The 24,736-nt window shown below is 42.2% G+C and overlaps 1 protein-coding gene across 1 annotated transcript in view; it reads left to right on the top strand.

Moving 5' to 3' along the window:
• Positions 1-24,736, top strand: part of nectin1b (nectin cell adhesion molecule 1b) — a 76,306-nt gene that overhangs the window by 36,698 nt on the left and 14,872 nt on the right. The window contains exons 2-5 of the mRNA XM_056375000.1: positions 12,939-13,310; positions 15,413-15,712; positions 16,651-16,768; positions 22,495-22,646. Of these exons, the coding sequence (XP_056230975.1) occupies positions 12,939-13,310; positions 15,413-15,712; positions 16,651-16,768; positions 22,495-22,646 (942 nt within the window). The remainder of the gene's footprint in view (positions 1-12,938; positions 13,311-15,412; positions 15,713-16,650; positions 16,769-22,494; positions 22,647-24,736) is intronic.

The raw sequence follows: 24,736 nt of genomic DNA on the forward strand, positions 1-24,736 counted from the left end.
TCAAACCCAGCTCCAAAAAATAAAAGGATACAAAAAATACATACACGAGAAAGGGCCAAAGAGCAGCTGCAAATGGAGATGTGACCTAGCACTCCAGCAACACCTTCACCCTTTCCTTGTGGAAACCCAGTTTCACACCTATTTGAAAACACTACTGGAGAAGTGTGAACTCGCTTCTTTCACTTCACTGTTGTGCTACATCTTCATCAAATATCTAAATGTGAAAAAGTGAAGCGGTGAAGCACTTCCATGCTCATCCAAATTAGTAGTATATTGTAATAGGTTATTTGGTGTAACAAGTCATTAACCAGTTCACCTCGCTCAGCAAGTTTTCTTTAGTCTATATTTGTAATCAGTCACTCAAGCGTTGATATATCTATTTTAATAGAATGAATTAACACTTTCCTACCAATCTTTTTCATTCAGTAACGATGAAATGATGCCATCAGTCATAAAAGTAATGATTCTCTTCAGTGGTACAGGCTAGAAATATGAAAATGAGCACATCTGACACTTTGTTATTGCTTGTTTCTCTATGTCAAAATCTTTGCAGTGTCTATTAAGTTGATTTAGTCAGCGACTTTATTTTCTCACAGCAAACAGAAACAAGATTACAAACCATATCAATGTGATAAAAACTGCAGCACAATGCGCCTCTGTGCTCAGCCACTGAATCATATCAAGACAGACCAGTTAGGTGACTGTGTGGGGGAGGGATTCAGAAACCTGTGAAAATGGAAGTACTCTGGAGATGAAAGTAGTGATGAGTGGTGTGTGGGACACGGTTCCAGATATCTTTTTGGTGAAAGTCACCCATCCCTTGAGGTCTTATCCCATGGCTAAAGCTATGGTATTAGGTTTCATTTTATAGATTATTGCGAGATACAATGTCAGAAGAAGAACATTTTCTCTTCTGTGAAGCTGTGAGTGGAAAGCCTACCAGGAGGGGTGAAATCAGTAAGGTATCCACGGGAGCAGGTATCTTAATTCACTATCATCCAAACTCAGCTGAAGTAAATTGAAATGTCAATTTCTGGATTATGTCTCCAGAGAGCGTGGCCAGCTGTTGCATTTTGTGAGACCCTCGTTTTAAAAGAAAAACCGGTTACAGTGAGCGAGAGAGAAAATGTGCGGCTGAGACTCCATAAACTCTGTGATTCCAGTAACTTATTTGGAGAGGCTTCAAGTGAACTTCAAACATCTCTTTAATGATCTATAATCCTTTGGCAAATCTTCAGTGGGCAGCTGGGCTTTCAAAGTTATTTTTACCAGGATGTGGAAATCATGATGAAATTAAGTCTGAAGCTGGAAAAAAAATAAATACATTGCAGAGTGTACATGTACATTTTATTCTGCACATTCTTTTTACTAAACAAAAGCTAGCCGACGCTCTTGGTTGTACAAAAATATGTTGCTCTCTTACTGTGAACGACTCATTCTCTTTCTGATATAACTGCAAGTAAAGCAGAGGGAAGTCAAAAGAGGAAGAGGCATGTCAAAGGTTCTTTGCAAGCCAAAGCAGCACTGTCAGACAAAAAAAAAAAGAGTCCACGTTGGGTCTTAATGGAGCCATTGATCCTGCGCCAATGGAGGACACACCCAGAAGGGGACTGGCTCGCAGTGAGGAGACAGGTGTTCGCTCGATATCTGTCCCACTTCTCTGACCTTAAAGCTTTTAATCAGCTCTGCCAGGGAGCTTGTCAATCCTGTCAAACAATGAGCAGCCCACAGTATAGACACAGTAAGGGAGGGCAACACGAGGGTAAGAGCTCCAAATAATACTCCTGCAGCCCCAAGGAAAAAAAAGCCGGTACATGCAGTGTACAGTTATTTCGTCTGGTCTCTTGCCGGACCGGCCCCGGTGTCTTTGAGCCGGCTCCAGCAGTAGTTTAAACCCTGTCAGCAGATTTCAGAGGCTATTAATGTCAAAGTGTAGGTGTTCACGCTAATGATGCCATCCGGCATTCTGGGATAATGTTTGTTCGCGGCTACAAACAAAAGCTTTGGGTTGACTTCCATGGCATCATGGGAGATAGTTCCCGAAATCAGACTTTTTTTTTTTTCATCCCAAAAAAAAAACAGTACATTTCTCCATTAGTTACTGTCCTAATTGAGTTATTGAATCTCTGATCAATAGTAATACACTATCAATACTTTTTTTTTTTTTGTGTGTGTGTTTCATCAAAGCCCTCTGAGCCAGAACCTGTTCCATTCTTACGGACTTATTTCCCTCTGTATCCTCCTGCATTTGGAGTGAGGTTTAACTACAGAATATCTTTTAACACGGAGGGTAATCACGGTGCTGGTTTGATTGCAGTTAATAGCACAAGCTGTCAGCGTAGCAGTCACACAGCAGACACACAGTTACAATTTGGCCACACTGAAATTGCATTGAACCAAACAATTATCTCCAGTCACTGGCAGCTTTCTTCACCATTGTTCATTTTATCTGGATGCCACTTAGTGTTAAGTTTTACACTTAAATGTTGAGATTCGTAGCAAGTGATTGTTGAGCCCCCTGCTTGTTTTTATTCAGCGCTGTCTGGGCCTGAACGTGTTGAATCCCACTCCTCGATTTCCAGCGGTAGCAGCGGTGGCTACAAAGCTATGAGTTCATTTCCTGACATTCTTTATGCCCCAAGCCCACAGCCCACCCACTGCGGTGTTTTCAGACGAAACTGAGAGAAACCCACAGAGTTGTTTTGTGATTTTTGATTCCAACGATTGATTACTGCTCCCGTTCTTTCTCCCTCCAGTCACATTTCAGGAGTGCCTCCTGTCCCGTACATCTTTGAGAATGCACTAAATGGCTTTTGTGTCCTGGGTCTCTGAGTCAATACACATTGTTAGACATCTAACAACCAGTGGAGACTGGAGTAACTCATACCAACCGACTCAGCTTTCAGGCAGTTCCTTTCCCCTCTCTGTGGCTTTGTGGTCCCCTACTCGTGTCTCCATGCCAGTTGCTCCTCTGTTGAAAGACCAGAGCAAACTGTGCAGACATTTAAGTGCTGTTATTTCGTGTTCTTTTTGTTCCCCTCCATCACATTATGTCACAATATGAACAATGAAAGATAACTGTCCAGAAAAGTGCTTCCCCTGATATTATCATTAAGTCTTTCAAAAGAGCTCAATTCACCAATAGTGTTTATTCTCTTCTCACCATCAGTTACATGGCAGGCATACATCAATTATTAAAGAGAAATGGATGTGCTGTAAGACTGACATTTAAGTCAAGATCAAAGATATTTTCTTGATATCCCACATTGGCTTGATGTACAGAAAGACGCTGTATGGAAACATACCGAGATGTGAGAAAGCACTGTATATGATGAAGCTCGGAGACTGGTGGGAAAGACAATACTCCAGCACAGCTGGAAAGCACATGCAGCTGAATACTAACATGGTCCTGAGATGTGGTGAGCATTCCAACGGTTATATGTATGTGGAACATGGAGCCGTACTCGCCTTGGAAAGATAGGCTGTGGTCGTGGTTTAGGAAATGGTTCAGCCCCTGGTCTCGGAGTTCTGCCGAGAACCACTGCATTTCATAGAGGTTTATGATCAAAACACACATGAAAAAGGGGAATTTGGCAAAGGCCAGAATCCAACATTTATGCTGAAACTCTCCATGTTCCCATGTAGCCATCTCTGCCACATCTTAGCATTAATCTTGTCTTTTTGTATCACTCCTTTCAGAAGATTCAGGGCAAAATGATCCTGATGAAAAAGCCTGAAACCTTCCCACTGCATGTAGTGAATGTCTCAGTTAAACTGCATATTAAAAATGAACATGCATTACTGATGTGAAAAATTGTTTAAATAACAAGATAAGATAACATGTTCAGGGATAAAGTAAGTATAGCATGTCTAACTTTATCAGCTTAAGTAACTGTGCACATTCATTCCTCCAGTGGTGAAAACAGGAGACTAATCCATGCCTAAATGATGTGACTGCAGGGCAAAATTCATAATCGTGTTTATTTGTACTTAATTCCTTGTACACGTGCACAGAGATGACTGGTTCGTTACAGTATTAGGCCGATGCCACTCTTGAGTAGATTTTATTGCTTTTCAGTTTGCATGCGATGTTGTTGGTTTAGACCATCAGAAGTGATATGAAGGCTTGTAATCAGCTAAAGATTTGCTATTGTAACAATACTTATTGTGAGCAAATGCACAGCATTTGTCAGAGTCCCATGATGATCATGACTCAGACACATACTAAGTGTGCTTGTTAATTGATAGCAGACTGGGGCTTCAGCCCACTGCCCACTCCAGCTGGAGTGTGAATTCCCTCTCCTATATGTTAATGAATCTGCTGTATAAATGGCCTGTGCCAGAAATGCTGGAGAAAAATAGCTTAGTGCAACACACCAACAAGCAGAGCTGTGTGCACATTGCCCCTGCTGTCCTGTTTATGTCCCAACCACAATTAGAGATGCACTTTGATGACAGCCAGTTCTTCTATTTTTTTCCACACATCTTTAAAAATGCATGATATGCACAACACTAATTTCTTTCAAGAAATCTATGGAGGCCGCTCCGATAACACACAGTGGAAATGTCTGAAAAAATCACAAGTGACTCTAATCAAATATTGATTGTACGTTCTCTTTTCTTGGTTTAATAAGCCACTGGTCATGCAACAGTGCTTCTCTCCATGCTTATACTGGACCAATTTACCCCCCAAAGTCCTCCATCCGCCTGTTTGCCTGTTAGATATCAGCTGGTCTTTGTTAAAAAGGCAGAGAAAAACTCCACCAATAAAGGTCAACACAGGTCAGACGCCAAAAACAATATTCTTTGCTCTCGCTGAGTATTTCTAAAGGTCACCTTAGTTGGGCTGTATGGATTTACACCCATATGATGTTGTTTTCACTGAGAATGCAGAAGGGCTCCACATCACACGTCCATTTCCTTCCTCATGCTCAGCCAATAATTGATCATCCAGTTTCAGCTGAATAGTTGTTTGATTTTTCAAATCTTAATGTTTTATAATGTATCCAACACAAGTGCTCGGCATAATCACATGGAAGTATTCAGTGTTTGTACTCTATGCAAGACTTATCTTTACTTGTGGACAATGGAACAGATGGTGTGAGAGAAGGATTTGTCATGCATGGTTGTCCAGGGCCAGACTCTTTCTCAGCACTTTTTGGCAGGACTTTATATGCGTTTCATGCTGTATTTTCTGGGTGCTTAGCAGAGGTATAGGGTACTGCTGCGGTGCTGGCTCAGACTGAGCCACCCCCGTTCTATACGTTCCACTCCAAGACCATTCGTATAGATAATCCTGTGTGCTTCATTGTCTAATGCATATTCAGTGATGGTGTTTGTGGTTCTTACTTTGAGAAACAGAACATTAATACTGACTCATGCAAGCAAAACGAGCAGCTGTTGTAACCAGTGGTAATTTCTTATTCTGTCCATTATTTTTCTGATGATTTTTCTTCTATAATATGTCTGATAATTCAAAATAATGTCCATTACAAGTTCCCAAAACTGCTTGTTTATCCAACCAACAGAAAACCCCAAAGATATCAGATGATAGAAAAGTAACAAATCTTCACGTCCTGGATGTGAACCAGCAAACATTGTTACTTTTTTACAACGTACGACTGTTTCAGCAGTTGAAGTGAGAAGCCATCAACCAGACTGCAGACCTAGGTTTACCTGCATATCTACACTTTTTATGCATTTGTTGTGCTCCTGTCAAATTAATGTTGACCCAAATTAATTTCCCTTGTACTATGCCATGAGGAAGAATTTCAGTCAGAGCCGCTCTGACCTTTGCCACAGGTACTGCCTCCTAAAGGCGTGAGGAGCAGCATGCTCCTGCAGCGGTTGTGTATTCGTCAACTCAAAAGAAATGTGGACATAGCCTCTGTGTCACCCTGTGCTAATACTGAGATTTCCACGGGAGGTGTATTGCCTGCAGCATCGTCTCTCCTCCACTTTAATATCCTGAGTGCTCTAATCTGCTCACCACGTCTGACCCACTGCGTGTCATTCTCACTGCTTACCCTCCCCTGTAACTCCCCCAAAATCCTCTACAGCACGTTTATGTAACCCCCACCCCTTACATCCTGCACCCGCCAAGCCCACACCTGTGCCCGCAAGGGCCAGGCCTGTCGGAGACCATAATGCATCACTTTGCCACACGCCTGTGGCCACCTTTTTATTTATTGATCATCTCTTTCCTATTAAGATCTTCGAACAGCTGTCCTCGTTTGAAAGCCCAGGGAAACTTTTGCATTATTGAAAAATAACCAGCCCATATTGTGTGAGCTGAGCCCACTCAGTGGATGAAATGCTTTGTTAATTGTCTGGTCTACGTAAGTGCTCCCTCGTGTCTGGGCTGATAAAATCTGTTATTATACAGCTGTTACTGCTCTTACACCACAACATATTTTGGATACACTTTCAGACACTCGTGATACCTGGATCTGCTCCCTGTGTTTTTTCCCCAGTTTCAGTCAAACAAGCACAGTTGTAATACTTACAGTCATTCATTTACCAGGTAGGGGGACATTCTCTCTCCATTTCACTTGGACCTGGCCTTTTGTTTACTGACAGGTGCTTGCTATCTGGTATCAGTGGGTGATGTCATTTCGCCATTTGGTCAGGTAACGTCAGTGCTGTTTACTTTGTGTTGTAGAACCGAAACCATGGTGGCCTTGTTTAGTTAAGCTGCAGGGGGAGGGAGGAGGGTCAGAGCTCTCTGATACTGTGTTTACACTTGATACGTGCTATACACTCTCTCTCTCTCTCTCTCTCTCTCTCTTTCTCTCACTCTCTCTCCCCCTAGGGCAAAAGCCTTATTTTTGGCCCAGCCTTATTTGTCATTGCCGCGGTCAAAGACAACTAAAATCCCAGATTACTCCTAGCATATTTCCTATTAGAACAGAATAAAAAGCATTAATTACAGGAAAGCACTGTTACCCACTGTGTATATTAAACTCAGAGAGGAGAGTAAGAGCCTCCCGAAAAGGGCATTATATACTCTGCTGTGTCATCTGTGTTGGGTTCTTTGAAACCGCCTGATAACAAAATGGAGTAGCAGTGTTTTCCAGTGTTTCATTCAAAGATGAATCATTATCCAGCTGAACTAAGATGAGAAGCTCTGTTGCAGGCGAACTGATGCATCCCCTTGACATTTGAAATGCCTTAAAGCTGCTCGAGGGGCGCGTGTGTGTGTTTGTGTGTGTGTGTGTGGGCTTGTGCTCTGAACCTCGTGTTGCCTCAGAAACGATGGATGCAACTACATTAGGTGTTAGAGTCGGTGTGTACGGTTGACTGGACGATGCTACGCACTGCCAACCTGAAAGTTGTAATTTTAGAACCCCAGTGGAAAACACACGATTACTGTGCTGTGGCGCTCGGTCATTACATTACCCCACCAACACACCCCCACCCACAAACAAACAGCCATTGGGAATAGTTCAAATGAAAATGCACAGCGCCTTTCGTGGAGCATTTCCAGATTGGGAAGATGCCTAACATAATAAATATTCCCGATAATCATTAACATTTACAGCGCAGCAGATGTTACATTGTCCTCAATGAACGAGTGTGTTGTACAAAAGAGCATTTCAAATTTGAACCAGATAGTGGAAAATTAGTAACAGGTCTACTAACCATCTGTTCCAGCGAGGTTTCGCTTGCCTCTGCAGTTGAATGTTTGCTTGGGGAGACAGAGGGTAAAGAGTGCTACTTTGGCAGGTACACCATTGTTTACCCAAGAGACCCAGCTGAAGCACCACCAAATAGTGTCTGAGTGTAGATTAAAACAAATTATCTGACATTACACTGCTCTGTCTCAAAAAGCTGAATGGCCAGGGTCAACCAGTAGCATTATACATTATACATAGAATGTAGCTGCTCCTGCCTCCAGCACAGTGAAATAGCTCCCAGTTGCCCCTAAATGTAGCAAAATGTATTTTCTAAAGCATTTTGGAAAGCGCTTTTGTCTCTTGATAATGTGCTGTAAGCAGAATGCCACTGGTTGAGCTCTAAAATACTGAATGACAAAAGCATCATAAAAAAACTAATGGGTGGGTTTTGTGTGTGTGTGTGTGTGTGTGTCTCTGTGTGTAAAACAGAAGATTTGGACTCCCCCTAAACACCCCATGTGTGGTCATGAATAAGGGAGCTCAGAGGCCTGTTCCATTGCCGTGGGAACTGGGACTACATTAAACAGTCATTATCCCGAGTGGCTGAATCCATGTTTTATCTATCAGCATCCCACTTAAGTAACAATGGAGTAACCATATCAAACATGAGGAGATGATGTGTCTTCGTTTGATAAGCTTCAAAGCTGCATTTGGCAAGAAGTTTACACCCAAGTATACTCCCATTTCAGCTGCCTGCCTCACAAAGTGGATGCAAACCAGACTGTTGCAGCTCTACAAAACTGAGTTTCAGGTTTGACCTATTTCCCTAAATTGAATTTTAATGTTGGGATTGGACAGAATCATGAAATCTTCCCTTTTTTACGGGAAGTGACAAGTGAGCGTTTCGGTCCAGTGAAAATGGAAGCTCTCCTTCATCTCCACCCCCGAAAAGCCACAGAGAAGACGACATTTAGGTCCAAGAAGAGTACAGTTTAATGACATCACATTACACATTTTCTGGGTTTTGAAGTCTTCAGACTTCAAACAGTGATGTCGAGCTGCCGTTTGGGACTGACAGTGCGCCAAGTAGCCTGGTGCCGCTTTAAATAGAAGCCATTAATGAGTGCCTCTTCTAAAATATGCATTCAGTCCTATTTAATCTTTGCCTTCTTCACATCGCTGAAGCGAGAGGTGAATTATGCTGAACTTTATTTGACTCAGGCTCAAATGGATATTTCTTTGGATGGGAATGGCCCAAGTGATGGTAAACAAGCCAATAATTGTCTTGTGAAATATTGTTGGTTGTTGGCCAGTTCAGCTGGAAAAAAAAAAGACAATAGTGTTACATATCCATTACGAGATGAGCTGCCAAATAGCAGTTGTTTTATGGTTGGAGCCCTGGTTTTCAATTTAGGCTTTTATGGTAGTGGTATTGTTTTATATGTAGAGAGAGGTCTGGTTTAATATTGTACGGAAGAATGTCTGGGAACAAAAGGCTGGATTAATGCAGTGTATTTGATCTTGAAACTTTAATTTGATTTTTTTCTCTCTCTGCAGCAGAGACAAAAAGCAAATATTAAACGTTAATGTCATGTTTCTCATTCATTTTTCATATTCACATTTGTTTTCCCATCCAGGTAACAAAATTTGCGATCGGTTTAAACACTTTCACTCGTCAGCTTTTATGATCACAATTCTTTGTAAAAAAAAAAAAAAGAAAAAGAAAATTTGCCCTGCAGTTCTGTATATTCCTGGATATCAACTACACACCATGGGATCGCCATTTGACTGAGGGTTGTTATTTGCCCCATGCGTTGTCCAGTGTGCCATAAGCAAACATCACAAAGCACATGCTTTTTCTTGTTGCCTGACAGGCAAGATCTTATTACAGTTCTGTGAACAGGCCTTGGGAGTCTCTTGCTATCAGTGCAGGGCCAGACGGTACAGCAGCTGTTTTAATAGCGCCCCTTATGTCCCCCTTCATCCAAGTCAGCTCACCTGGTGTGAATCAGACCACTCTTCTTTTTTTATACTCTGCCAGCTCGGGCATACTTTCTGCTTTGTTTGTTGGTCCTATTGCTTTTCCCTCCAGAAGCAGGGTTCCTCTCTCCACTGGCAACTCTCAAGCCAATGCCTGGCCTCAGGTGTATTAGAGCATGACTGTCCCCCAGTCACCCTCTTGTCAGTGTCAGAACAAAGCAGCAGCAGCAGCAGCACAAGCCTCAACGCTGGCCAACCTCAAACCTGCAGCACACCTACAAATCTCCCTAAAGCTCCTCCCTCCTCTTTGTCTCTTTCTGCCTCTCGCCAGTTCTGCGTCTGCACTACTTTGCCTTCCTTTTTTTTTTTTTTCTTCCTCTGTTTTCCTCCTCTGTTTCTGTACCACCGGCTCTCATAACCCTCACAAAATCTACCTTCTTAATGCCTCTTGTATGTATGTGGCTCTGTTCTTCTATGGCTTTGCTGCTCTGTGGTGTAGTCTGTAATTAAAGCTTTACTGTGTGCTCAGCCAAGGACTCCTCCAGTCCTTGAGTGAAAGGGGTCCCCGTGGGTGCCCCTGGTCCTTCACGGAGGGGATTTGGGCTCTGTGGCTGCATAATTATGCCTATTCCTCTGGATTCCATTTGAGTGAGCTGCTGTTTATTTGGTTCAATCTGAGTGGGGAGCATCGGAATCAAAGGAGGAAAGGGCAGAGCGATGGAGGGAGGGGCTGCAAACCTCTTATAAAGCCAGCCCCTGCCAGTATTGTTTTAGCATTTGAGTGGGTGAGCTCTGGCCAGGTACATATTTATGAGTTTTTACAGCCCCCCTGAGCACACAGTCCCCCGCTTCGCACCAACTTAAGATTAAACTTTAACTAGTGTTGTCACACAGTAAATTGTGTTTTGCTAGTTTAAAAAATATCATACTATAGCTGCCACAACTGGTAATCTAAGCTGTGATAAAATGGAGTAAAGAATTGCCCTGAGGTGCACAAGGACACAGGTGTTTCTCAGGGTACAGATGACAAGGTTGCTAGTCCTCCCTGTCAAACTGTATTAGTAAATCAATCTGTCATCTTCGAATCCCTCAAGTTTAAATCTCTATAGAGAGGGTTCTTGCTGATGTGGTCAGAAGGAAATGAAAGATGATATGTACTCAGTAACTGCAAAAGGTTGTCACTTTGTTTTTTCATATGATTTCATGTAGACAGCGCAGGCTGTACTTGAATGAGAGCATATAACAATGGAAAGAAATTGTCTTTCTCTCGTAATGCACTGCTTTCCAGCATAAGCCATTCAACCTGAGAGTTGTGCGCCCACTGTGAAAGACGGAAAGAAATAAATTGTTCATCTTAATGGTCTTCTAGAGCCACAGCCTGCACCAACTATTTCCTTTTTTCATGCATGTATTGTGCCCCGGTGTCCTTCGGCTGACTACCTACAGTTTATAAGAAAAATTTTCAGAATAGTCTCTGCTGCTGCTGCTGCTGCTGCTGCTTCTGTTGCTGCTTAGACAGTTTGACAGCTGCATGCACAGAGCTCCTCTCCTCTCTTCTTCAGATTCCTGTATCGTTGAAGATAGACTACATGAGATATTGTATTCAGTGGGGTTATACATAAATGGATCTCTCTCATGTATTCTTACACATTTTAAAACCCCCTGTGGAAACTTTATCTCTGAACACAGGGATTATTCATCATTGTGATGCAGTTACTCAGTGTTAAAGAGCTGCTCTGTTTGTGGTGCATGTGTACCGGCCCCAGTCCTCCACTTGAGGCCACAACATATTTCCTCTCTGTTTATGACTTGATTCACTGGTGGCTTTATGAGTCCGGTGTGATTAACGGAAGAATTTCAGTCCTTCTTCCTGTGGGTCCTCACCTATCCGCAGGAGATAATTATAGCTGCGGCTGGTTGTAAATACGAGCCCAGCCAGGGGTTGTCGGACGAGGAAATGGGACATCATCAGGCTTCACCTGGAAAGGAACATAAATCAGAGCCTGAGATAACAAAGATGTGTCAAAGACAACAGGATGCAGGAGCCCTGCTGTAGTTTAATGACACATCTGTTCAGACTGCAGTCATTTCAGACCCCAGATCAGGTTTAAATGAAGGTTCTAGATGTTTTTCTGCATTTAAGACTCAGATTGAAGGACGTGAGGAGGAAGTGTTGTTGATAAAAGAAGCGCTGCAATGATTATTTTATATGGATGGATCTTCAAACTTTTTGTATTATTTAGTCGGTAAAATGTCAGAAAATACTCGTCTCAGTTTCACAGTAACAAGGTTAAAACTTCAGTGTTTGTTTTGTCTGTCCAACAAACCAAGAACTGCTTGAGGTATTCAGTTTACAATGATCTAAAACAGAGAAAATCCTCGAGTTTGAGAAGCTGGAACTATTGAATGTTTCTCATATTTATCTCATATTCATGTTCATTTTCTGTCGATCAGCTAATTGTTTCAGTTCTAGATAAAAAGCAGGTAGTCTTAATGAGTGTCTAATTCAAGGATGTCAACTGTTAATCAGTGGCCATACCAGGCATCGAGTAAAAAGCAGATGATCCTGAGAGAGGAGGGAGCTGACACTTCAGTTTAGGTCAACATAAGCATGAAAGACTAAACCACAGGCGAGTTTACAGAAGGTCCATCTTTGCTAATTGACTTTTTTTTTTTTTCTACTATCAAACTCCTCATATGCTTAGATAGTAAGGAGAAGGGCATAATTACTTGTGTTTTTTTTTTTATATGGCTAATGTGTGTGTTCTCATTGTTTTGAGTGCCTACACAGGACTCCACATTGTTTCTTTTAATAGGAGCTCCAGGCAGTCATTGAAGTATTTGTGAGTAAAAAGTAATTAAAATTACAATGGGCCTAGCCAGTGTGTTGCTGGGTAGGTGGAGGGTGAGCACAGCAGACGATGACTTGGCTCCAACTCATTGCCCTTGTGCCCATTCATTAGTGATGTATTGGTTCTCGCTCAGCCCTCCCATCTCATCAGAAACAGCACCCTCGTGGACAAAGACAGCGTTGTATAGATGTGCCCATTATGTTAATAGCAACTCCCCCCAGCTTTTTTGCACACAACCACCGCCGCGTACCGACTTTTTACGCTGATGTATAGGGAGCAGACGGCGCTTCCGTAGCATATGGGGAGTGCGTGGCGGAATCCATGAGTTTCCCTCTGAGTGTCATGTGTGCATGTACTACCTAGGAGGCCGAATTGACTCCTTGACTTCTAGTGCATGTACTTGCAATTGAATGAAGTGCTTTGCTTGGCCTTGGACACCTGTTAATCGTAATTACTTTTTTTTTTTCTTTCCTCTCTGTGTTACTTCTAGCTGGCAACGGACAGATGGTACAGATGGACCCCAGTAAGTCTGGCTTTGTGGGTTCGCAAGTGGAGCTGCGCTGCATTTTCATCAACAGTAACCCACCAGTCAAGATCTCTCAAGTCACCTGGCAGAAGCTGCTCAACGGCACCAAACAGAACGTGGCCATAGCCAACCCGGCCCTCGGCGTGTCAGTCCTGCAGCCCTTCAAGGAGCGGGTCAGCTTCAAGCAGGCTGCGGTTCGTCATCGCACGCCCTCGCTGGAGGACACCACCATCGTGTTCTCTAACCTGCAGCTGTCTGACGAAGCTGCCTACATCTGCGAGTATACCACATTTCCTGCGGGCAACCGAGAGAACATGGTCAACCTCACTGTATTTGGTAAGAGTTCATAGAGAAATAGTGAAATGTTAAAATCTTGGAGATTACTGCTGACTTTACTGTAGGATTAAATCTAAAACAGATGCAATTTGAATGATAAAACTGGCAATATCTTGTGTTTTAGTCAGAACACTCCAACCTCTGTGGAGTTCTGAATGTTAGCAATTTAACTTTAGTTCTTCTTTTTTTTTTTTGTCATAGAATTTGTTTTCTCCTTTATCCCGGCCTGATTTATCTCCATGGAGGCGGTAGTTGGACACTCAGCATAGGTTTTCAATGTGTTTTTGGCCCACACAAGAAATTTTTGCTTCTTTAATTTAAGTTACTATCTTTAAAAGCTTGACCTGTTACAAGTCGCACCAAAATTTTCAGCAACTTTCAATGATGAAGTCTGTATTGCCAAAGTGTTGTTTGCCAACAAATTGCGAGTCCTCTTTTTAGCTTTGTGATGATGAATTTTCCCCATAATTCACTGGGATTTTACATTATTGTATTTGGCTGAAGAAGAAGGAGAATTTTCTCAGTCCAGTGAGGAAAACTGTAATCCTTCAGTTCGTCTAAAAAATACAAAACCACCAAATCTGGAGATACCTGATTTTCACTGGACGGAGATGGAAAGAAATAGGATCACTGTGTAATATCAGAAAAGCATCTACAGTCAGAGCCACAATCTGATGACTTTGGAACCCAGGGTTATACGCCCCGGTTAGTAATTGGTTGTTTTAAGTTAAGTTTCTGCACGTTTTAGAAGAAAGATGGATTGTACAGATAAGATTGTTGCAGTGAATCATGAATGTGTAATTATGTTTTAAGCCAAGATAACAAAAAAAAATATCAGGAGCTACATCTTAAAATGAGTTAAGGAGCAATTTTCTCAAATATGTTACCGCTGCCCTGATGAGCAGTCTGAGGATGTTAAACCTGTCACTCTAATGTTGTTTCTCTTTGACTTTAGGCGGAAAAAGAACATTTTTCAGAATCAGATAGCAGGGTCAAACTGACATCTTCCTTTTTAGTGAAAGACTAAAAGAAAACACTTCAATGTAACATTGCCACAGGCTTTGTTGTAAAATAGGTTGAATTCCTTCAGAACAGAAGATCTGTCTCTGTTTTCTGAAGCTCTCTGACTGCCATATTTTGGTTGAGTCTACAAGGGTCTCGTTCGTAGAGTGTACATGCAAGGCGCTGAGATGAAAATCATTGTGACGGATTCATGATGTGATGATTGGAGTGACGTGTCGTTTAACACCAATCCCAGTTTGCCCCATATGGCTTTTATAAAATAGGAAACCGCCGCAGAGAGCAGTCAATAAAAATGGCAGGTTAGACGAAAATCAATAAGGCCACTTCAGAGTGTGTAATTCGGCTTGAATAATCTCATCTTGTGGAGAAAAAAAACGCAGGGCCTGAGATGTAGTTTATCTTGGAGAGAGGCAGCTTTGAAAAGGTTGTGTGCTGACTCTGATTAAAGATCTAATTCAAAATTAAGTGTCGGTGTGTTTTCCATTAAGTCCCAGTAAAGAAAAAGCTCTTGGCTTAAGTAGTCCCTGTTGCCTAACAAGAGCTTCTTGTTAGCTCTGAGTCCCCATTTTGTGTCACTGAGCCTCTCAGGTCTTTTTAGGCTTCTGCGGCTCAGTGAACGTCAGGAACCTGTGTGCAGATAACTGACTGGCAGCGTTCAAAGAAGCCTCCTCATGGCCTATCTCTTTCAGTTGTGCATTCGCTCAAGCTCAAGCCTGCCTTTTGATGTACTAAAAGTAGATTGCTAATTGGCAACTCACAAAGGATTCAAATTGGATGACTGTGCATTTGGGTAGGCAAGTGGCTTCTACATCTGTGAGAGCTTTGACAACTGCTTTGGCTTTGAGGGGGGGAAAGAAGCAAAACTTCGCCTGATTTGAGTTACAACACCGTTTTCATCTCAGCCTCGCAGTTTAATTTACTTCAAATGGCGGTTTTCATCAAATCTAAGGCTGGTTGTGGGTAAAGTAGACAAAATTACACATTAAAGTAAGATTGAAACTGAAAGCAAAAATGGCAAAATCCTTGTTTAATGAGTTTTAATTCCATTTCGCTAATTTGATTGCTTTTCTCATCTGCAGCTCGGCCCATGACACGTATGACCTTGACGACGCCCACGATTGTGGCCAGGCCTCAGAAACGCAAGATGACCGTCGCCACTTGTGTATCGGCCAATGGCAAGCCCCCGAGTGTGATCAAATGGGACACCAGGTTGAAGGGCGAGGCCACTTTCCAGGAGACCCGCAACCAAAATGGGACGGTGACGGTACGGAGCAACTACGTGGTGGTGCCCAGCCGCGAGACCCACAAACAGAGGCTCACGTGTATCGTGACGTACCGAAATGAGAAGATCACGGACAGCGTGGTGCTCAATGTGCAGTGTAAGAACCTGTTTTCCTAAAACTCTAATGCTAATGCTAATTCCGTTTATATGACGGTTTCCAGTGTTGTATTGTTCAGAGCCGATGGATTCAAACCTGCTTTAATCTGCTACTTTGTGATGTCATGCACTCAAAAGTTGTGTGTCCAGTTGCAAGAGGACACGGATCAGCATAGTTTATAGTAAACAAGATCCTTTTGTAAACACAGCTCAGAAACCCTCCAGTTACAGCAAGTGAAGAGAAATATACACAAATAAGCTTATGTAGTATGCACCAGACTTCCTTTAAGTAAATAGTATTTTTAAAATGATTTTCCCCCCTGAAATTTAGATTTTATGTTAATGACTCAAGATAAAACCTCTAAAATCCAAAACTTTAAAAATATATAAATTTATTCAGAGTAACTTTTTAATCAATTTTGTGCTGACACTTTGCAGAATTTCACTACTTCCCTTCCACATCTGTCTTACAGGTGTGCATCAAATTACACTTCACTTACTTTGTATTTTGAATCATCAATTTGAGTGTAAAATAGCAGCACAGCTCAAATGGTTAAAGGTGTGAGGAAACGGCTCTGATGTTTTCAGCTGTTGTTCAAATAAACGGAGCTGATCAACACCTCACCCAGCTGTTATCCCATGAGTCGAGTTAAATTGAATTTTTTACAACAAAGGATGGGATTTTGAAAACGCAACAGTTTAACATTTTACAGTTTTGGATCATATACGCACCTAGCTAAAGGACACACATTATAATCAGGATGATTTCACTGCCTTACAAGAGTAATGAATGGATCTGTTGTTCTTAGAGCATCACTGTTCTCTAATGATCTCACTGCCGGATTATTGATACGCTTCAGCAGAGGTATTATGATAAAACAATGTTTCTTGTGTGATGCTGTGGAGGGATGAGCTGACATCTTCGTGCCTTCCTTGCAGATGAACCTGACGTGAAGATCGAGGGCTTCGATGGGAACTGGTACTTGAACCGTCAGAATGTTCAGCTGACCTGCAGGGCCGATGCCAACCCCCCTGTCACAATCTACCAGTGGAAACTGTGAGTCTGACTAAACCCTAAAAGCCCTTAAGGCTCCGAAGAAAGAAAGAAAGACAGTTACGTGTTGTTTCTCTCACGTTAGATTTCTTACTGGAAAAAAAAAAAAAAAAAAGTGTTTTTGTGGAAGACTATTTTATAAAATGGCCCAGGCTAATGGAGTCTGTTCCCTCCTAACATTTGTTTCAAGGCATACATATACAACAAAGTAATCTGCAAAGATAAAAACACAGAAACTTCCTTCATCCTCACCAGAAATGTGTCTCCGTTTATTTGTTTGTTTATAAAACGGGTAATGAAGATAAGACTAGGACCCGAGGCACAGCACAATGGGCCTATTACAGCAGCTACACACACCCCTATCTGCCTGACGGTCACAGATACTGGGAGATAAATGCAAACAGAGCACGGTTAGCTTTGCTTTTGGGGCTTTTTGCTTTGAAGTCTGAGGACCAGCATGCAGGTAGAGGGGTACGAAAGCGTCATTGTTAGTGCTGTTGTGCTCTCTGGAGGGCCCAGAAGGCAGCGGTTTGTCCCTGACACACAGAGCAGGGGGCTGGAGCTGGAGCTGGAGTAGGAGCAGTGGATTAGGCTGGCATACCGCAGGGCTGACATCAGTGTTTTTTGCCTCAGAGACTATCGCTGCAAATACACAAGCAAGAAAGAGATACAAACATGTTTTCAAGGCCTCTGGGACTCACCAAATAACCCCAGGTTTGATCTGCTTTGAGTAACGGTATGAAAGTTGGTCATGTAGAAATTATGTCGTTAAAATATATAGCACAGCGACATGGAAGGAATACAACTAGAACACAGGGCTGTTTGCTTTAATTTGCACTGATCAAACTTTTCACTGCATTTTGATGTCAGACACAAAAATTTATATAAAAAAAAAATAAAAAAAAAGTGAGTGCAGCTCTTTGAATATAAAGCAAATCACGGTTTTGAATTAAAGGTATTATAGGTTAAAATTAACAGCTAAATATAGCAATTTGCCCTGTAATTGCACGGTGACGGTTGAGTTGAAAAATATGTCTTGAGTGGACTTCAGTGGATGTGGATTAATAGAGCATTGTGCCCTCATTTTATCTTCTCAGTGGGCCACTGTTAGATTTTAATGAGGCATGTGGAGGTTTTTTTACTTTTTTTTTCTTTTTTTTTTCTTATGTATAGATTTAGCTTCCAGGGCAGAAACACTGATGTAAACACAGAAGCAGCGGAAGAAGACAAGACAGAGAAGATTTCGCCCTGTTTGTTTTTCTTTTTTTTTTAATCGCTGGCAAAGGGAGATGTAGGGAGATAGGGGAAGATAGGGAGAGAAGAGGAGGAGGGTGAGGAGATGTGATCTAGAAAGACGAGGGCACTGTGCTGACAGATAGGAGAGGACGGCCATTGCTGCACTGAAAATGAGATGCCAAATCTGTTGTGAAGGTTCCCCAGGGCTCCAGTGTGGAGGTCAGCACAGGACTGTGACGGAACGATCCGGAACAGGCCGGCAGGATTGCGTCACACTTAACCACAGACACACACCCGCGCGCACGTGCGGTAAAGGTGTAGCCACATCCAATAAATGTTAATGACTTTGATACAGATCCACATTATTTCCATAGACAATCAATTGTTATAGTATTTATCTTATTCATTGAGTTCAGAGAATTTGTGTTTCTAAATCATTTGCATTATTGCAGCAGCTGAAAAAAAGTCTTTATTTGTAACATCAGCAATCACTTTTTCAAACTTTCTGTTCATGTTTCTCTGCACTGTGTGTGTGGAGTGTGCATAAAGCCTTGGCATATACACAATCCAAACACCTTTTGATTTTTTTTCTTTTGTTCTTTCTTAGAGCACAATGCCAAAGCTGTTTCTCAAAATGGGTTAATGGGGAGCTGCAGTGAAACAGCAGACGAGAGTAAAAAAAGGACACAACCTGTTTGAACTATAGTGTTTGTTTTTGAGATGTTTGTTTGTAGGGCATTTTTGACTCGCCCTGCTGTATTGGAGCTTTCAACAGGCACAGGAATAGTTAGTGGTGGGAAGGGAGGGCTGCAGAGTTGTTTATTATCACAAGTAACTCAATTACTTGTGTTTTAAGATTTCAGACTTAATAGGTTCCTTTCCTTTGTTTCCCTGAAAAGCCATTTTCCAACGTTAGCATGATACAGTTTGACTTGCTCGCAGATATGGGATGCTATAAATAATAGCGTCAGTATTATTGTTATTACGGCTGTTCGCAGTGTGATTACCTCAAACTCTGCTCTAATTAGCTAGCTTACTTATCTCTATTGAAAATGTGATTCTATTATTCATGTCGATTAAAAGCCGCCAGAGAGAACTGTTGGTTCACTTCCTCGGTCACTAATAGCTGTGGATAAAACTCACGTTACTTAATTCCCCTTTAAATTATATAAGTCAGGTTGGTTCTAAAGCATCAGAGCAGCCAGTCCTGACACCACAGAGGCTTCAAAGGCTGATGCATCTTTTTATTTAACATAACCAGTTACTAAATATTGCTAATGTTGTCTCTGGGTCATTGTTTCCCTCAGGATTTCAGAAGCCTGGCTGTTGTGCGCGCTTCCCTAAGCGCGTTACATCCTGCCACTTATTTTCGTGCGTTGGTGGAGGGATAGCTGAAAATGGCCTTAAAACCGCTACAGATGGAGTTATTCATGTTCAATTTCCCAGCAGCTTTTGACACTTGAAGGACTCTGGAGGCCCAGATCGCTGTAGAAATAAATCCCATAGAATGAAATGCCTCAACACATAGATAATCTCATAACATAAACTTAATGAGCCAGTCTTTCAGGCTCTGAAGTCTGGAAATTCATATGTATTTCCAGAAAAAAAAAATGCTGAGTGTGCAGGACAAAGTTACACCAGTTTAGTTTAAGTTTGTACCTCTTTGAAGTTTGCGCCCCATATAAAAAAATTGTGCTCGCACTGTTTGTGAGAAATTAAACATTATATTTTTAAGTGCAGGCCTCAGCACCTCAATCATGTCCAAATGACTCCAAAGTGGCAATTCATTCATTTGCACATCATTTGTGCAGGTTTGTGCAGGCAAAACAAACATGTTTGCTTCATTAATTCTCAAGTTATGAGCATTACACACCAGATTAATAAATTGTGAGAACTGTGAGAAGCGCAGATGTTTGTTTTGCTTGCACAAATGTGCACAAACGATGTACAAATAAATTACACCACTTTTGAGTTATTTGCTTAAAATTTTAATATTTAATTTCTCGATAATGACTCGGGCACAAATTTTTATTTTGTGTTCACAAATGAATCGAAATAGTTTTATTCATATTCTGATCACATGGCGTGCCAACCCCACGGAGGTGCAGTATTTCCACAAGGTTCGGTGGTATTCCCTACAGATGTCTGATGCGGTACTCTGTCGTACTGTATAGCTGTATCTGTTTAATTAGAAACTTGACGTGAGTAATCAGGGGGAAATGTGCAGGTATTATGTGCATACACTGTGCGTGCTTGTATTTGTTTGTGGGTGTGTGGTAGGATCCCCTTCGTTTCATACTAGCTCCAGGTTACGTTTTGTCATGAATATTAATTAACCATGTGGAATTTCAGCAGCAGCGCGCATAATCTGAATGCATATTAGGGAAACACTGTGGCTATTCCAACAGAATGAAATCCCACATTAAACATGAATGTTCAAAAGCTTTTCAGGCCAACTAAACAGATGGATGTTTGATTAAACGACACCATCCTTTAATGCCACTTACTTGTTAGTTTCAAGTCCAGAGAGCATTCTTTATTCCTTCTTTTAATGAATATAATATGTAATATAATCTCCTCTAATAAGTTGTCTTTTTGAGACCTGAATACAAATAATAGTGAAATTTCAGATTTTGGCGCCTGGGGCACATATACATGTTTTTCTACATTCAAGTTTAAAGCCATCTCCACAACATCCTGCCATTTATAGTGAAATCTGGATCCTGGGTTGATGTATAGAGTCTTAAAGTCACCCACATCTATACACACACACATCACATAAATGCATGCACATGCGCAGGCCAGCCAGTCCTCAAAGAATCTGCATCCCTCTCAAGCTGTTTGTTAGCCTTTCATTTTGATGCCCCTCAGGCTCCGTGCACACACACACACACACACACACACACACACACACACACACACACACACACACACACACACACACACATTCATATGTCTCATACAAATGCAGACATCTCTGGTTGTGGCTGAATCTGTGGTGAATCGCAGTTTGCTAGCATTTCATTTCTGCAGCAAATCAATTGGGCTTTGCAGAACAGCATTTGATAGAGGCTCACAAGGTAACTGATTATTGAATCGTGACATACTGTATTGAGGGTTGTTTGCAGCTCCATTGCAAACCCATCACACCGGTGGCCAATGAAAAACAACTCGACCATAGCTCTTTTTATTACTTTTTGTTCTGAACCATGAGCACTTTGTTCCTCATAGAGAAAAATCTAATTGTTTTTTTTTTAATACTGCCGTGTCCTGAAAATGCTCCCTGTGGAATTAATTTAACCACACATGGACCAGCTGTTTGTATTTTACATTTTATGATTGATTAATTAACAAATAACCCGTCACTGTTTCTCTCTCCCCCTATCGCTGAAGAGCCTGTTATTGAAGGCCTGTTTAGAGTAGCTTAAGTGCTTGATGTGTGGCCATTGTTAGCATGGGGTCTAATTTTGTTGCCTGTGTAATGTCATTTTGTTTTTCTTTCACTGTAATAAATGGAGCATTTCATTGTTTTTAATGTTCTCACGCACCAGTGGATCTCAAAGTGTTTCACTGACGGAGAGCGAGCCCAGGAGTCTTTGCAGCATCTTTTATTGTTTGAAGAAACCAAAAACTGCCACCAACACCCAGCAGCAGCTCACCACAGTCGGACCAGAGACCTATTTAATATTATCGCTGTCGTGTTTGTAGCTTTACTTGCGCTGGATCCATTCAGAGCAGCTGATGAGGCTTATCGACGGGGAGGCAACAGGAAATGGCTAATTGCGACGCAATTTGATACCTTTTTTTTTTTTTTTTTGTCAGCCTCCGGGCTCCATAAAAGGGGTTTAGATAATAGAATGGAGTGGTTGGTGTGCTCATGATCCATGACCTCAAAGTGTGCTGACCTGATCAAAGGACACGAGCGGGTCTGAACGCGGTAGAGACGGCGAACCATGAAGACAAACATCTCGGGCAGGAGAAAGAGGCTCCAGTTCCCATTGACAGCTCAGCATTTGGTAGATTCTGCATTTATCGCTTGATCATTTGCCTCTCTTGACAGCTCCCCTGAGTTTTGAGTTCAGCCATGTGAGCTGTGCTGTAGTTTAGGAAGGAAGCCCCCCCCTCACTACCACCACCAACCCCACCACCACTGTCTGTTTTGTATTTCACATGCCAAAAAAACCCTCAGTGTCCTCAGGCATCAGCTATGTCTTACCTGTTTGGACCTGCTGGGATTCCCTGTCCTCATAATTTTGTTTGGACTTGATGGATGACGGCTGAAATATAGCGCTGTCAAATATTCCTGGTATTTATCTCACCCCCACACACACATTCAGGTTTGTTTGGCACTAGAGACTGTATTTTTCATGCGCTTTGAATTGCTTTGCTGCTCCTGGGAGAGGGATTTTTCTTTTTTTTTTTTGCTGTGGTCTGGTGTAATTCCGCCTTTTTATGGTGTCTGTATTATTGCCTCTCTCTCTCTCTCTCCACAGCTTGAACGGCTCCCTGCCTAGTAATGTGGAGATCAAGAACAACACCCTGTTCTTCAAGGGGCCGGTGACCTACGACTTGGCCGGCACGTACGTCTGCGACGCTACCAACGGCATCGGGACTCGCACTGGCATCGTGGACGTCAACATCACAGGTAGGTTGTCTGCGGCAGTCTTTTCCGTTCTCTGTTTCTTCAGTGAGTCTGGCATGGCCTGCATCAATACAATACCCCACAAAAAAAAAAAAAAATGTTGTCTGGGACCATCAGACCCCCATCCGCACAAATAAACACAAACATCCATGCACAAGCACAGACCGGGTGATTGGAGCAGACCGCCTATGTTTTCGATGTGGTTCCCACCTGCCCGAGCTGTGCGGCTCCCTACTGCACCGTGTGGAAGGTTAGAGGAGAAAAAAAAAGCCTCTGTGTTTGTGTATGAGAACTCCGCACACACACACACACACATGCACACACACACTGTGAGAACATAAAAGCCGCTCCCTCCCAGCCTGCCCTGTTACGCACCCAGGCGCATGCGTGGGAGTGATATAAAGCAGGTCTATTATCAGCACCTAAAATAACATCAAGCAAAATGTGGGTTTGAGGTGAGGGTACTGTATTGATCATAGTTTGCTCGCATCACGCTCACATTTCTCCAAACAGCCCGTGCCTCTTTCGCAGTTGAGCTCTGCGCTCATTCTTTTTGTCTCCTCTTTGTCTGTCTTCTGGGGAAAACAAAATGCTGAACAAAACTGATTCAGTTCCCTTGCCTTCCACATAATTGTTGGCACACACGCACTGTGGTTCCTCTGGGTTCTTATCCATAGGAGACGATATTTTGCTCTCAAAGCCCTTCCTACAACGTATACAAGATGTGGGGATCTTCCTCTTATTGGTACAAGCTGTGTGTGTGTGTGTGTGTGGTACTGGGAGACTGTCACAGTTTTGCTCTGGTCAGAATGGTAAGATTTTCCCCCCTTGACTCTCTGTGCTGCTGGGTTTCTGGGAAGCGGGGGTGTTCTAACTTGCATTGCTTTGCATGTTGACTCATGTTGTGTCTCTGGGAACGCTGTGCTTGCTGTGAAGTGAACAGCTGTGCCTTACAGTATCATTGCATACCTTCTTTTCTGTTTCCTCTCATTCAGCGTGCTATTCCTACTGTTAAGGGTAAGGCTAGGACAAAGCGGCTTTGTAGTATGTGATGTCAGCACCTGCATCCAATGTAGGCGGGTTAGTGGTGTGATAATAGATCTCAAAAGGGGCTTGAACAGCCTTTACTTATCAGACAGGAAAGTGAGGAAGTAATTTACCTTCAGGAAATCGCCCTGCACCAGCTTGTATTGAGTAATTGTGTTCCGAAAAGATTGTACTGCCAAGCATAAAGTACTGTATCCCTTTGGAAAGACAAAACAATGGCACTAAAGTCATTTTCTATTTCTGCTTTTTCATTGATTGCTTAAATTAACAAACCACACTGCTATTGTCCCAGTAGTCCTTCTGTTTGTTTTCATCATTTGTCCGTATAGTTTTATGGAGTGACTGAGGTGAGCAGTGCGTGGGTACATAATTTGAGCGTATTCAGTTTCAATTTGTCTGCACACAAAATTGAAATCTAAAAATTTTTTTTTTTTTTTTTTTAACTTTGAGAAAAATGTTCAGCAGTAGATTAAAGGAAATGCAATGACTGATTTTAATTCTGTGGTTCTCAGCTCGACATGGTTGTTACTTCCTGTCATTATGCCTTGGTTTTTTACGTCTCATTCAGAGACATAATTCTGACTTGAAGTGTTTTTCCTTTGCCTGAAATAACTCCATCCTTGATATTTGGAGTTATACTGTAAGTGCCCTCATGCCAGAACATATCCTGAGTATATACAGTATATATTTAGTCACAAAGCACTTGGTGGTCTGTTCCTCTGTAGTCATAGGTTGGCTGGATGCAAGTGTCGTTCTATATTGTTAGACATGAATTTCTCTTTAGGATGCAATCCCAAAGGGTCCCATACAAGCCATAAAAGCATGTTGCCAGTTCCCATAGTAACAGTGACAAGTTAAAGGGAGGAGAGCCAGTCCTCCCCTCCACAGTTCAGAGCCTCAGCTCCAAACATGGCGCCCAGTCAAATTGCAAAACAGCTCGACTGTCAGACGTTAGTATGGTTTGGTGCTGTAGGATGGAGAGCCGGGTGCAGCGGCGTGTACAGACAGGGGCACAGCTGTCCTGCCCTTGCGTCTCATGCAGGTGC

Source organism: Seriola aureovittata, chromosome 4 (genome assembly GCF_021018895.1).
Source record: "Seriola aureovittata isolate HTS-2021-v1 ecotype China chromosome 4, ASM2101889v1, whole genome shotgun sequence".
Classification (NCBI taxonomy): Eukaryota; Metazoa; Chordata; class Actinopteri; order Carangiformes; family Carangidae; genus Seriola; species Seriola aureovittata.